This window comes from Scyliorhinus torazame, chromosome 19, assembly GCF_047496885.1.
Source record: "Scyliorhinus torazame isolate Kashiwa2021f chromosome 19, sScyTor2.1, whole genome shotgun sequence".
Classification (NCBI taxonomy): Eukaryota; Metazoa; Chordata; class Chondrichthyes; order Carcharhiniformes; family Scyliorhinidae; genus Scyliorhinus; species Scyliorhinus torazame.
The window spans coordinates 100,367,590-100,382,277 of record NC_092725.1 but is presented as its reverse complement, the minus strand read 5'-3'; the positions used below and the strand labels follow the sequence as shown (position 1 = coordinate 100,382,277).

General features: G+C 46.1%; 1 protein-coding gene across 3 annotated transcripts in view; it reads right to left on the bottom strand.

Moving 5' to 3' along the window:
* caps2 (calcyphosine 2) overlaps positions 1–14,688 on the bottom strand; it is a 66,047-nt gene that overhangs the window by 12,583 nt on the left and 38,776 nt on the right. For all 3 annotated transcript variants that reach the window (XM_072484928.1, XM_072484929.1, XM_072484930.1), the window contains 4 exons: positions 10,049–10,167; positions 7,628–7,695; positions 5,341–5,495; positions 2,275–2,394 (listed from right to left, as the gene is read on the bottom strand). In XM_072484928.1, the coding sequence (XP_072341029.1) occupies positions 2,275–2,394; positions 5,341–5,495; positions 7,628–7,695; positions 10,049–10,167 (462 nt within the window). The remainder of the gene's footprint in view (positions 1–2,274; positions 2,395–5,340; positions 5,496–7,627; positions 7,696–10,048; positions 10,168–14,688) is intronic.

Here is a 14,688-nt window from a genome sequence, read left to right as displayed (position 1 = left end):
GCACTAGAGAGGGTGCAGAAGAGATTCACCAGGATGATGCCTGGGTTGGAGATTTTCAGCTATGAAAAGAGGCTGGATAGGCTGCGGTTGTTCTCCGTGAAGCAGAGAAGGCGGAGATGGGACCTGATCGAGGTGTACAAAATTATGGCGGGCATAAATAGGGTAGATAGGAAGAAACTTTTCTCATTAGTAGATGGGTCATTAACCAGGGGGGATAGATTTAAAGTAAGGCACAGGAGATTTAGGGGGGATTTGAAGAGAACCTTTTTCACCCAGAGAGTGATGGGAATCTGGAACTCACTGACTGAAAGGGTGGTAGAGGCAGGAACCCACACAATATTTAAGAGGCATTTAGATGAGGACTTGAAATGCCACAGCACACAAGGCTACGGGCCAAGTGCTGGAAAATGGGATTAGAATAGATAGGGCTGGCACAGACACGATGGGCCAGAGGGCTGCTTTCTGTGCTCTGAAACTCTATGGGCAGGATTCTCTGTTTCAGAGACTTAAGTGTTGACCCCGGGACAGAATCAATGGACTTCTACGACAGTAAAATTGGGGCTCCTCCCGGAGCAATTCAGGAACCGTTAATGGGCTAGCACTGGTGCCACGTAGAGCACGACCGATTCCAAAGAAAAACGGTGTTGGATAAATAGGCGGGTAGTGTTTAGGGGAGAGGAGCGGGCATGTGCAGTATGGCTTGATTGGAGTATTGGTTTTATATTGATGTTTGCACATTTCTGTTATCTGTAACTGTTTATAATTGCAAAAAATACCTCAATAAAATTGTTTGTTTAAAAAAAAAAGAAAAACGGTTTCGGATTCGCTGGGGTCGGGATTGCCACTCGAGAAGCTGATAAGCTGTAGCCACATATTAGCATGCCTCTCCCCAACACACACACATCCCAGCCAACAAGATGGCACTTGTTGGGCTGCAGCGGATCCATCCCGTTGATGGGTTGACTGAGTGTACGAGGGGAGTGGCCTGGCTGACCACCCATGCGATCCATGGCACTAAGTTCACGGTGGGCAGACAGCGGCGTACGCAGCTGCATGGCTGCCTTGCAGGCTGCGGCAATGGTGGGGTGATCCTTGCCCGTCCACCCCAACCCCACAGCCCACCTCCTGGCCGCCACCCCCCACTACTCCCCCAGCCCTGGCAGAAGCCCCCCGGCCAGCGACACTACGGTGATGTTGGACACCATCCTTGCCCCCTCTACCTCAGCAGCCGTGACTCCAGTTTCCCAATTTTCGAACCCACAAGTGAACCTTACCGTCGGTAATTCCTCCTGGCAGAGGCGGAGCATCGCGGACGCCCCAGAGATTACTGGGTCAGGCCCTCTAATGATATGCCAATCGAGTTTACTGTACGTGCGGAGTACAATGCATTGACGTCTCTTTTGAGGCACTGGAGCATGGCATTCTGGCAGGCGGCGGACACTACTTTGGTCTCATGACCGATTCTCCGTCCAAACGCCTTCCCCGATTTTGGCATCGGTTGACGGTAAATCCCACCGTATGACTCTACAGTATATTTCAATTATAGAAATAGTCCATCTCCAGATTACCATGGAGTGAGCCTTTGGCTTAGTGCTGACAATCCCACCTTGGACTCAAAGTCTCTTGTTCAAATCCCACTTGGGACAGTGCCAGTGAATGGAGATCACAGCTCCATCTTGGAATTCTGGGCTGAAATAAAACAACATGTGGGTTGACGATCCCTTAAAAGCCTCCCAGCCATACAATGACTAACCACCCAAAGTTACTTTATTCCACGGTTTCCGCCAATTGGAAGAGGCTTTCACTTCATGACCCACTAGACTGTTGCTCCGATGGTTTAATAAGTGACATCAGTTCTTCACCCATTAAAACACACCCCAATGTTTTCCTTTTCAGTGATGTCAATAACAGTGGCGTCCAATCCAATGGTACCTGTTTCACACCACTGCACAAGTTAAAATAACTGCCAGTCTTACACTTTACTTGACCCAGTTGTGAGCCCCATTTATGTGCAAATTGGTGATCTCATTTGCCTACAAGACAACAAAATGACTCCACTTCAAAACCAGCTGATTTTCTGAAGATCATTGAGACATTTGAGGATGTAAAATGCGTTAGATGAATGCAAATCTTTTATTCTGAAACAGTGGGAGTCTGAGTTTGCAGTCTGATAGTAACCCTCAAAATGTTATTTACAAACAGAAGGGAGATTTAGACTCAGTTATGGACCATCTCTACAAATATATTGGTAGCATGACACAGAGAAAGTCTTACTTTCCTCACAAATGCTTTGCGAAATTCGTTCATTTCTCCGATGACAACTCGAATAAACTGATAATAATCCACTTCGTCATCACCATCCTGGTCCAGTATAAGCCATATAGACTCAAAATCCTACAAAAAGAGACAACTCCTTCAGCGCAGATTAAAGTGTTATTTTAAGTAACATGCGATTCATACATCCTCCTCTTTTTTGATAAACTAGATTGTACAATTTGTGACAGATTTCCAGTATATCACAAAAAAAATTAACCTCCAAAATAAAGAATTCACTGAAACAATTTAATATCTGTTAGTGTCGGAATGAATCTTGTAGATCATTTAGTAAATTATTTTTGCATTTAAGACGGTGGAGCAGTGGTAGCACTGCTGCCTCACGGCGCTGAGGACCCGGGTTCAATCCCGGCCCCGGGTCACTGTCCGTGTGGAGTTTGCACATTGTCCCAGTGTTTGCGTGGATCTCACCCCCACAACCCAAAACGATGTGCAGGCTAGGTGGATTGACCGTACTAAATTGCCCCTTAATTGGAAAATAAATAATTGGGTACTCTAAGTTTATTTAAAAAGAAAATATTTTTGCATTTCTTTTGAAAAAATGGAGAAACCAAGGCCCATAATGCAGACTACATTTGCATATTCATAAACTGAAAATTGGAAGAAGAGTTTATCAGAGCTCAATTAATTCACCACAGCAAACTGTCGCTGCTTTCATTGAAACAGCCCTGTTTGAAAACTGTTGTTTCTTTCTCTTTCACTGAATTGACATGATCATCTCATGATTTAGGTGCTGGCGAATGATTCACAAGTTTATCAAGCTATATTGCAAGTGAGTGGGGGCTGCGGTTGCTCAACTACTACAAGTAAACCTAGATATCATAGATTATCATAGAATTTACAGTGTAGAAGGAGGCCATTCGGCCCATCGAGTCTGCACCAGCTCTTGGAAAGAGCACCCTACCCAAGGTCAACACCTCCACCCTATCCCCATAACCCAGTAACCCCACCCAACACTGAGGGCAATTTTGGACACTGAGGGAAATTTTGGACACTAAGGGCAATTTATCATGGCCAATCCACCTAACCTGCACATCTTTGGACTGTGGGAGGAAACCGGAGCACCAGGAGGAAACCCACGCACACACGGGGAGGATGTGCAGACTCCACACAGACTGTGACCCAAGCCGGAATCGAACCTGAGACCCTGGAGCTGTGAAGCATTTGTGCTATCCACAATGCTACCGTGCTGCCCTAATGTGTTGGCAGAATAGGCACCTATCTGGGAGAACACAAGTTAAAATCCCACCTGGAAGTCTGAAGACTCAAGTTCAGTTTCAAAAATATGGGAGTAAGGAACTCATATCGGTAAAAGCGAACTTGTTGAATTGTCATTAAAACCCCAACTGATTGCTACACTTTCAGGTAGGAAACCTGCCATCCTTGCCCAGTCAGACCTACAGGTGATTCCAGTCTCATTTCAACATGGTTCATTCTTAATTCCCATCGGGAACTGTAGTGATATCATGGTTGTGTTGTAATTCACCGACTGACCACTAGGAGTCTCATTAGTATATAAGTGAAAGTTAGAGTCAGGTGACCTCAGACTGATTAGGACGTTGGGAGAGAGGTTGCTTGTGCATGTTCATACTCATAATAGAGTCATAGATGTTTACAGCATGGAAACAGGCCCTTCGGCCCAGCTGGTCCATGCTGCCCAGTTTCTATCACTAAGCTAGCCCCACTTGCCTGCATTTGGCCCATATCCCTCTATACCCACCCTGCCCATGTAACTGTCTTACTGCTTTTTAAAGGACAAAATTGTACCCGCCTCTACTGCTGCCTCTGGTAGCCTGATCCAGATGCTCACCACCATGTGTGAAGAAATTTCCCCTCTGGTCTCTCTTGTATCTCTCTTCTCTCACCTTAAACCTATGCCCTCTAGTTCTAGACTCCTCTACCTTTGGGAAAAGATGTCAACTATCTACCTCATCATTGCTGCTCATTATTTTTTATAGACCTCTATAAGTTCACCCCTAAGCCTCCTACGCTCCAGGGAAAAAAGTCCCAGCCTATCCAGCCTCTCCTTATAACTCAGACCATCAAGTCCTGGTAGCATCCTCGTAAATCTCTTCTGCACTCTTTCTAGTTTAACAATATCCTTCCTATAATAGGGTGACCAGAGCTGAACACGGTATTCCATGAGTAGTCTTACCAAAGTCTTGTACAACTTCAACAATATGTCCCAACTCCTGTATTCAATAGTAGTTATTCATCTGCTGTTTGTATCTATTTGACCCACAGTTAATGTTAATAAATCGTTTATAGCTTTAGCTACAAGCGTTCTTGTATTTTAAATCAGGCCATCCGACAAGAACATTACAGGAACTGCCTAGCGAGGTCCTCCTGATGAATCAAACATTGCTCCACTTAGGGGTGGTCAATAAATGGCGGCTTTGACAATGACACCAACATCATGAGAATGAATTGAAAATAAAGTACTTTCATATCTCCGAACATAATGCCTGATCTTCCCACTTATACACTAGAGCAGCATTACATTAGTGTGTGCTTGTGAACAGACACTGGTATCAATCCACCGCAAACGTGAGGTCACCAAAACCTCCGCTACCTGTTTCCTAAGTCGCACCAAGTGCCGTCCGCCCATCACCACTGTGATCACTAACCTACAATGGCACCCTCCATGGCCTGGATTTTAAAACTTTAATCTTTGTTTTCAACCCCCCCCCCCCCCGGCCTCACCCCTCCCTATCTCTAGCCCACAACACTCCGAGATATCAGCACTCCTCCTCTAATTCTGACCTTTGGACTTCTTTGCTTCACCATGGGTGCCTCCAGCTACCTATATCCTAAGCTCCGGAATTCCCTCCTTAAACCTCTCTGCCTTTCTCTTTTCCTTTGAGCCATTCCTTAAACATTTGGTCATCTGTCCTTATATCTCCTTATCTGACTCGGTGTCAAATTCTGACTGACAATCGACCCTGTGAAGCACCTTGGGATGTTTTACAATGTTAAAGGTGCCAGATAAATGCAAGTTGTCCTGACCTGATTGGGCAGCTCCAAATGGAAATCCTTCAGACCTTGTTTCAATTCTATTTTCTGCAGGACACCACGTCCACACTGATCATGCTGGTGAAAATATTTCACCAAGCCGGTCATGGTGCAAACTCCTCTCTTCTGGAGCTTCTCCTTCAGCAGTCCTTAATAACAGCAACAAAAAGAAGAGTTAAATTTGAATTCCTACATGCAGTGGGATTTTCAATTATTATTTTCTCACTTCGGCTAAAGTGATGAAGAATCACCAGCGGCTGTTCTGTGGCTGTACTCATAAGCTGCGAGTCACAAGTCATTAATTACAAGGCGTTATTGCTAACATGGATTGCTTGGTTAGGCCCTGGGGAGATATTAGGCCCTGTTATCTGTAGCAGAGTTCAACTATAGGTCAGCAAATTGTTCGCAAAATTTAAGACCCAGGTTAGTGGTGTGTTACAGTTCACTTGGCGACTCAGAGTTTCTGTGGTAACTTGCACTTTTTAAACACGCCTTTTGTAGTCTGGAGCTACGGATAGCGATGGTTGAGGTTTCAGTGTTCTTTCCACCATGTGGCTGACCAGGTATCTCTCCCACTCTTACTGCCTGCCGTTGGCTAATGGTAGAAGATCTACATGTTGATACTCAACCTGTTGGGCTACGTTATGAATGCACCTCCCTTGGTCAAGTCCTGGGGTGGGACTTGAACCCAGCGTTTCTGGCTCAGAGACAGGAATGCTACCCAATGACCATTAAGAATGTCAATTTTATTGGCGTGAAGTCCCGATGCTCTGCAACAAAACATATTTTCTTCCCATTTTTCTATGCTTGATTTCACTCATCCGTCTGGCCCACAAATCACACACCACTCCAATCTCTTTCAATGTATATTTCTTATTTCTTGATCTTCTGTTTGAAGTTTGCAGATCTCTTTAAAACAGAGAAAGCTAATAGATAGCCTTCAAACTTATATGGGGGGTTTGATAGATTAAATAGGATGAAACTGTTTCCACTTTCAGGAGGTCTCAATATTTAAGGTAACCAGGTAAAGAACTAAGACAGATAAGGAAAACTTTTTAAATTTTAAACGCGGTCAACGCAACTCAAGGCTTCCAAGACCTGGAGAAACAACAGCTGCAGGAAGGAAAACTGCCGAATTCACTAAACCCTCAGCAATACTGTGATACAGACAGCTAAAACTTTTCAAATCAGATTGATCCAGCCACACACAGTGGGACTTGAGTAGGCCTGCAGATCGGCAAAGTTCATACACCAAGGATTAACAAGCATCTGTGTTTTTACGTAGGCATTAACTTTGACAGTAGCAAGCTGTTATGATCTGGAATGGGCTGCCTGAAAGGGCAGTGAGAGTAGAATTAAAAGTAGCTTTCAAAGAGGAATTAGATAAGATACTTGAAAAGGAAATTTTGCAGGACTATGAGGAAAATGCAGGTGATTGGATCTTTCTTTTATGGAATAGGTATGATGGGTTGACTAAATTCTGTCCACGTTATGACTGGAGGTTTGAAAAAGAATTGTTCCCTCAACAGCAGATAAACCACAATTAATTTAAACTTCACGTGGCCTGTGAAATGTATGCCCAAACAATCCACAAGGACCAAAACTTCTGGCAGGCTCACCAAGGCTCCTACGACAGCATCTTTCAAACCTGCAAACTCCACCATCTAAAAGGACAAGGGCATCAGATGCATGGGAACACCACCAAGTTCCCCTCCATGCCACTTACCATCCTGACTTGGAAATATATTGCTGTTTCTTCACTGTGGCTGGGTCAAAGTCTTGGAACTCCCTCCCTAATAGCACGGTGGGTGTACCTACACACCATGGACTCCAGCGGTTCAAGAAGGCAGTTCACCACCACCTTCCCAAGGGCAAATAGGGAAGGACAATAAATGCTGGCCTAGCCAGTGAAGCTCACATCCCCTGAATTCATTTGTTAACAAGTGGAGTTTCATGATGTTTTTACTTGTGGAAAACAAAACATGCAAAATGTGAGTAACAAAAAAAAGAGTTGATATAACTCTGCTTAGAAGATGCAACAACTCTGCTTAGAAGATGCAATAACTCTGCTTAGTAGATGCAACTGACAAAAACAATGATAGATTCTGAATGGATTAAAAAAACGTGTTGAACTAGCATCTGTGAGGAAACATAATGAATGTATCAATGTAGCATTTGTTTTTATAATTTGATCAGTGACAGGTAAAGGGCAATCATTGCAGAGAGCTGTTGCATAGTTATTTACTGTTCTTGCATCACATATATGTCCTTTAATCTTCACCTTGCACAGACTTAACAATATTTCTGTCATCGATCTCCTGCTTACTCAAAGTTGGATTACTGCTGGTTCTGTAGCAAATTAATGCAGAGAAAAAAAAGAGTTAAATTTTAAATCAAAATCAAAACAGGCTAGAACACATACATTTTGAAAAGTTACCTGCAATTAGAAATGAGTCTTCAAATACTAGCTACTAAATTCAATCATAAATTCTGATACTTGTTTTTTCAATCATGGGAAGTAGGTGTCATGGGCAAGGCCAATACTCAATCCCTTCCTTCCATCATGAAGTCAGAAGTGAGGATTTTCACTGATGATTTCACAAAGTTGACACTGTTTGCGACAGATACTGAGCAATCCATGTTCAGGCTTGGGCTGACAAGCGGGAAGTAACATTCACACCACACAAGTGCCAGGCAATGACCATCTCCAACAAGAAAGAATCTAACCATCACCTCTTCACATTTAATGGCATTACCTTCACCGAATCCCCCACTATCAACCATTGACCAGAAACTTAAAAAAAATTTGTTCGTATCCAGCCCAGCATCGCTGGATAGGCCTACATTTACTGCCCATGCATAATTGCCCGTGAGGGAAAATTTAAGAGTCACTCACATTGCCGTGTGTCTGGAATCACAGATAGGCCAGACCAGGTGAGGACAGCAGATTTCTTTCTCTAAAGGGCATGAGGGAACATTAGATTTTACCACGATCAACAATGGTTTCATGGTCATCATTAGATTTTTAATTCCAGGTTTTTATTGAATTCAAATTTCACCATCTGCCATGTGGGATTTTTCACGTTGTGGTTTATGGGAGCTTGCTGTGCATAAATTGGCATTACAGCAGCGACTGTACTTCATTGATTGCAAACTACTTTGTACTCATGTAGTTGTGATGGGGCTAGAAAAATGCAAATCTTGTTTTTTCCATAATTCAAACATTGGCATAAACCAAGCTCTCCTCCGCACTTTGAATATCTCTACTCTCATAGTGTCATTTTTACAACACAGAAAGAGGCCCTTCAGCCCATCTTGCCTGTGTTGGCCATCATGTGGGTCCCGAAGGTCAGCCAGTTGGCAAGTGGGTCCCGAGAAAAAACATTTGAAAAACACTGATCTAGAAGGTCAAGGACAGTCTGCTGACACATGGGAATACCACCACCTGGAAATTCCCTGCCAAGCCACTCACCATTGTGACTTGGAAATATGTCACTGTTAGTTCAATGTCACTAGGGCAAAATCCTGGAACTCCCACCCTAACAGCACTGTGGGTGTACCTACTACACCTCAGGGACTGCAGTGGTTCAAGAAGGCAGTTCACCACTCACCCTGACACCAGGATCGGCCCCTCCCACCTCCAGAACCCCAAAGGGCATCCCCTACCCTCCTTTCCCCGGGACCTCTGGTCCTTACCTGAAGAGCGGTCCAGAGACTTCGACTCATGCATGGTGGGTGGATGGAAGACTCACTCACCCGTTGCCAATCAACACTCAATTTAATGTAAAACGTCAGTGGGCCTTTCAAAGTCAGCAGGGTTGCGTTCCCCATTGACATTCAAGATGACAGGTGCCAGGCGCGTAACCGGAAAATTCAGACCTTAGTGTTGCAGGTCAATAACTTCTCGGTCAATTACTTTGGGGAGGCAGTGACATAGTGGTGTTGTCACTGGACTAGTGGATGCAGGATAGAAGTTCACGTGGCAGATCGTGAAATTTGAATTCAATAAAAAAATCCGGAAACTATTGTCAATTGTCATAAAGACCCATCTGGTTTATTAATGCCTTGAGGGAAGGAAATCTGTCATCCTTACCTGGTCTGGCCTACATGTGACTCCAGGAACAGCAATGTGGTTGCCTCTTAAATGTCCTCCGGGATGGGCAATAAATGCTGGCCCAGCCAGCGACGCCCACATCTCATGAATGAATTTTAAAAAGTTTGCGCTGCAATTTCATTTGATAGTCCTGTTTAAACTCTGCCCTCCTAGTTATATGTTCCTCAAAACCTACCTTGATAATAATAATAATCTTTATTATTGTCACAAGTAGGCTTACATTAACACTGCAATGAAGTTACTGTGAAAATCCCCTAGTCGCCGCACTCCGGCGCCTGTTTGGGTACACAGAGGGGGAATTCAGAATGTCCAATTCACCTAACATACACGTTTTTCAGGATTTGTGGGAGGAAACCGGAGCACCCGTAGGAAACCCACTCAGACACGGGGAGAACGTGCCGACTCTGCAGAGACTGTGACCCAAGCTGGGAATCGAACCTGCGACCCTGGTGCTGTGAAGCAACAGTGCTAACCACTGTGCTACCGTGGCATCTGGAGACATTCACTTTATTACCTCTGTGACTTGTGACTTCCTATCTTGAGTTTGTAGAAGAGTTGAAGACAATAAGAGATCCCTCGAGTACTTACAGCAATGAGCGCTTTGCCGTTTCATCAATACCAATGATCCGTAAAGTTAATAACGCTTTCTCTTGGACACTTGTTGGTAGACCAACATGTTGTGCAGTCAGAAAGGTCAGATTTGTACCCTGGTACAGAAAACAAAGAAATTTAAAACGTTTCCACGGTATGCGAGCTGAAGTACAACCAATAATGTTTTTTAATAATCCATCCTCAGGCATTGCTGGCAAGGCTGACATTTAGTGTCCATCACTAATTGCTCCGATAAGGTGGTGAGCCTTCTTCTTGAGCCGTCCATTGTGACATTATCATAAATGGAAGAACTGCAAGGGTAAATGTAATGTCTAAATCAACCACTAGAGGGAGCTAGATGTACAAATATAGAAGACATTGATGCTAAGCCTTGTGGGTGAGAGGTTGAGGAGAAAGCAAGATAACAGACTGAAGGAAAGATAGTGAGTAAGAGATCACATGTAATGAAATCGTGTTGAGATTAGTAGTAGATGAGTGTAGATTATATGTTTATTATCAACTATGAATTATATAGAAATAAATATTGAATCCAAATAAGTAGTATTAATAAATGTATAGCTTTGTTCAATTTAAAGCTATTTATGGTCTTTGTGAACACTACGCCAACCATCCTAAAATTAGCAACACAAAGAACACCACACTCATTGAAAGGACAACCATGTTGGCATGGAACTGGAGTAACATGTAGACTGGGTTGAGTAAGGATTCCTTCCCTAAAAGAACATCAGTGAATCATTAGTGAACCTGTTGTTGGAACGAGAGGCTGGATTTACAAAAGTAAGGAGCTAACATCAAACTTGGCTGTCCCATGTGAATCAATGAGTAACACTCTTGCCTCCAAGTAAAGAAGTGTCATTTAGATACTAGAGCAGAAAATCTAGGTTGAAATTTCAATGCAGTACAGAGGCATTGCTGCACCGTCGGAGGCATTACCTTTATTAGGAGGCATTATCAGAGGCCCCGTCAGCCTTCTTGATCAACCTAAAAGATCCAATGTGACCATTTCAAAAAGGAGTATGGATGTTATCCCAAGTGTCCTAGCCAACATTTCTATCTCAATTACTGTTACTAAAATAAATTATAAGATCATTGTCACATTTCTGTTTTGGGAGCTTCCTGTGTGCAATCGGGTGTTCCATTTCCTAGATTACAGCAGTCCCTGTTGTGTTGGGTGCTCTGCTCCATAGACGAACCAACACGGTTGCGGATGGTACAACTCAGTTTATTACTGACAATATTTACAATGATAAACTGGTTACTGTGGTTCATTCATTACCCTTGAATCTGTGGACCTAGCCCTAACACTATCATGGAGAAGCACTCAGCACATGGTGGATGTCTGAGTGGCTTGCTGTGAGCTCTGTGCCCTGAGCTGTTTCCTGCTGGAATGAGCGGGAAGTGTCGTGTTCCCCTTTTATAGTGTGTATGCTCTTGCCTGTGATTGGCTGTGGTGTTGTGCGTGTATTGATTGGTCCGTTGATCTGTCCATCAGTATGTATGTATGTTTGCACCATGATGTTAACCTGAATATCATGACATCCCCCTTTTTTTACAAGAACATGTGCCTATGTGGTTATAAATAGATATGTGTACTGAGTGCAGCTTAATGTGTGTGTGTGCAATATCTACAGCATGTACATGAGGCTAAACTATATACATGGGGCGATGTCAGGTGCGACATAGCAACGAGGTTGTACCATAAACAAAACACGTGGAAATGTTAAACATCAAAACGAACTCCTGTAACGACAAGGAAAAAGAGAAACACATTAACACACTGGTATGATACATCAGTGAGTTCAATGTTCAAACAGGCTCATAAGTCCAGCATAGTAGGTGGGCGACGAAGTTGGGTTGACCGCTCAAGGGTGGGTCAGGATTCACCGGCTGAGGAATGGGCCTGGCCACGGGCGACGTCGGAATGGGCATGGTGGCAGGAAGCTCCACAAAGTCGACATCAGGAACAACAGGAGGGCGCGGTGCCGGTGTAAGTTCCCGTAGCGAGCGTGGAAGCAGGCGAAGAGCCTGGCGATTGCGCCTGCGAATGCAGCCGTCAGGCAAGTGACCCAGGAACGAGCGGGGAGCCACGCGTCGGAGAACTTCAGCAGGTGCTGACCAGCCACCTTCTGGTAGGTGGATGCGGACGTCGTCCCCAGGCACCAGGGCGGGAAGATCAGTTGCCCGTGTGTCATGTGCCACCTTCTGGTGAATGCGCTGCTGTCGCATCCTGTGCAGTACTGGAGAATGGTTGGTTATGGGGACCAGAATGGATGGCACAGTGGTCCTGAGGGCGCGACCCATCAACAGCTGGGCTGGTGAGAGGCCAGTGGCTAGTGGGGCCGAGCGATAGGCTAGCAGGGCTAAGCAGAAATCCAATCCGGCAGCAGCAGCCTTGCAGAGGAGCCGCTTGACGATGTGAACGCCCTTCTCTGCCTTTCCATTGGACTGGGGACGCAGAGGGCTGGATGTCAAGTGTGTGAAGCCATACGAAGCAGCAAAGGAAGACCATTCCTGGCTGGCAAAACAGGGCGCATTGTCCGACATGACAGTAATCGGAATGCCGTGGCGAGCGAAGGTGTCTTTGCAGGCCCTTATGACAGCGGACGATGTCAAATCGTGCAGGCGTATGACCTCTGGATAGTTTGAAAAGTAATCTATGACGATTACATAGTCCCTGCCGAGCGCGTGAAAAAGGTCCACACCCACCTTCGCCCAAAGGGACATCACCAGCTCATGGGGCTGAAGCGTCTCAGGAGGTTGCGCCGGCTGAAACCTTTGGCAGGTGTGACAGTTGAGCACCATATTGGCAATGTCATCACTGATGCCCGGCCAGTATACCGCCTCTCGGGCCCTCCGTCTGCACTTCTCGACGCCCAGATGGCCTTCGTGTAGTTGGTCGAGGACCAGCTTGTGCATGCTGTGTGGAATCACAAGCCGGTCCAGCTTTAGGAGGACACCATCAATGACGGCCAAGTCGTCCCGGACATTGTAGAACTTCGGGCACTGTCCTTTGAGCCGCCCTCCCGTCATGTGGCCCATCACACGTTGTAGAAGGGGGTCAGCCGCAGTCTCCCGGCGAATACGGGCCAGACTGGAGGTATCGGCTGGCAGATTTGCCGATGTGAAGGCCACCTGCGCTTCGACCTGACAGACGAACCCTTCCGAGTCGGGCGGTGTGCTCACTGCTCTAGATAGGGCATCCGCAATGATAAGGTCCTTTCCCGGGGTGTAGACCAGTTGGAAATCGTACCTCCTGAGTTTGAGTAGGATGCGCTGGAGGCGAGGGGTCATCTCGTTCAGGTCCTTATGTATGATGCTGACCAGGGGGCGATAGTCAGTCTCAACGGTAAACTGGGGGAGACCATACACGTAGTCATGGAACTTGTCTATTCCGGTTACCAAACCCAGGCACTCCTTTTCGATCTGCGTGTAGCGCTGTTCTGTGGGGGTCATGGCCCGCGAGGCATAGGCAACCGGGGCCCATGACGCATTGTCATCCCGCTGTAGGAGTACCGCCCCAATGCTGGACTGGCTGGCATCAGTCGAAATTTTAGTGTCGCGAGATGTGTCGAAAAACGCCAATACCGGGGCTGTGGTGAGCTTAATTTTGAGCTCCTCCCATTCCTTCTGGTGTGCGGGCAGCCACTGGAACTCCGTGGACTTCTTGACTAGGTGGCGAAGAGCCGTCGTATGGGAGGCAAGGTTGGCAATGAACTTCCCCAGGAAGTTGACCATGCCTAGGAAGCGTAGCATTGCTTTCTTGTCTGCCGGCTGCGGCATGGCTGCAATGGCGCTCACATTGTCTGCATCCGGACGGATCCCTGACCGGGATATGTGGTCCCCCAGAAACGTCAGCTCGATTTGGCCGAAAGAACACTTGGCTCGGTTGAGGCGCAGGCCGTTTTCCCGTATCTGCGCAAAGACGCGCTGGAGACGATTGATGTGCTTCTGTGGTGTGGTGGACCAGATGATGACGTCGTCAACGTAGACGCGTACCCCTTCGATGCCCTCCATCATCTGTTCCATGATCCTGTGAAAGACCTTGGATGCCGAGATGATGTCAAACGGCATTCTGTTATAGCAGAACCTGCCGAAAGGAGTGTTGAAGGTGCACAGCTTCCTGCTGGACTGGTCCAGTTGGATCTGCCAAAAACCCTTTGAGGCATCCAGCTTTGTAAAGATTTTAGCCCAGGCTATTTCGCTCGTGATCTCTTCCCGTTTGGGTATGGGGTAGTGTTCCCTCATTATGTTGTTGTTCAGGTCTTTCGGGTCAATGCAGATCCGGAGTTCGCCAGAGGGCTTCTTAACACACACCATGGAGCTGACCCATGGCGTGGGCTCCGTGACCCGGCATAGCATCCCTTGGTCTTGGAGATCCTGCAGCTGCTGCTTGAGGCGGTCTTTGAGTGGCGCTGGGACCCTGCGAGGTGCGTGAATGACCGGGGTGGCGTCCGGTTTGAGTCGTATTCTGTAAGTATAGGGCAGTGTGCCCATGCCCTCGAATGCCTCCTGGTGGTGGGCGAGGAGCGATTGAAGCTGTGCCCTAAATTCTGCATCCGGGAAGTCTGATGTACCTTCTGTAGACAGAGCGTGGACCCGCTGCACGAGATGGAGAA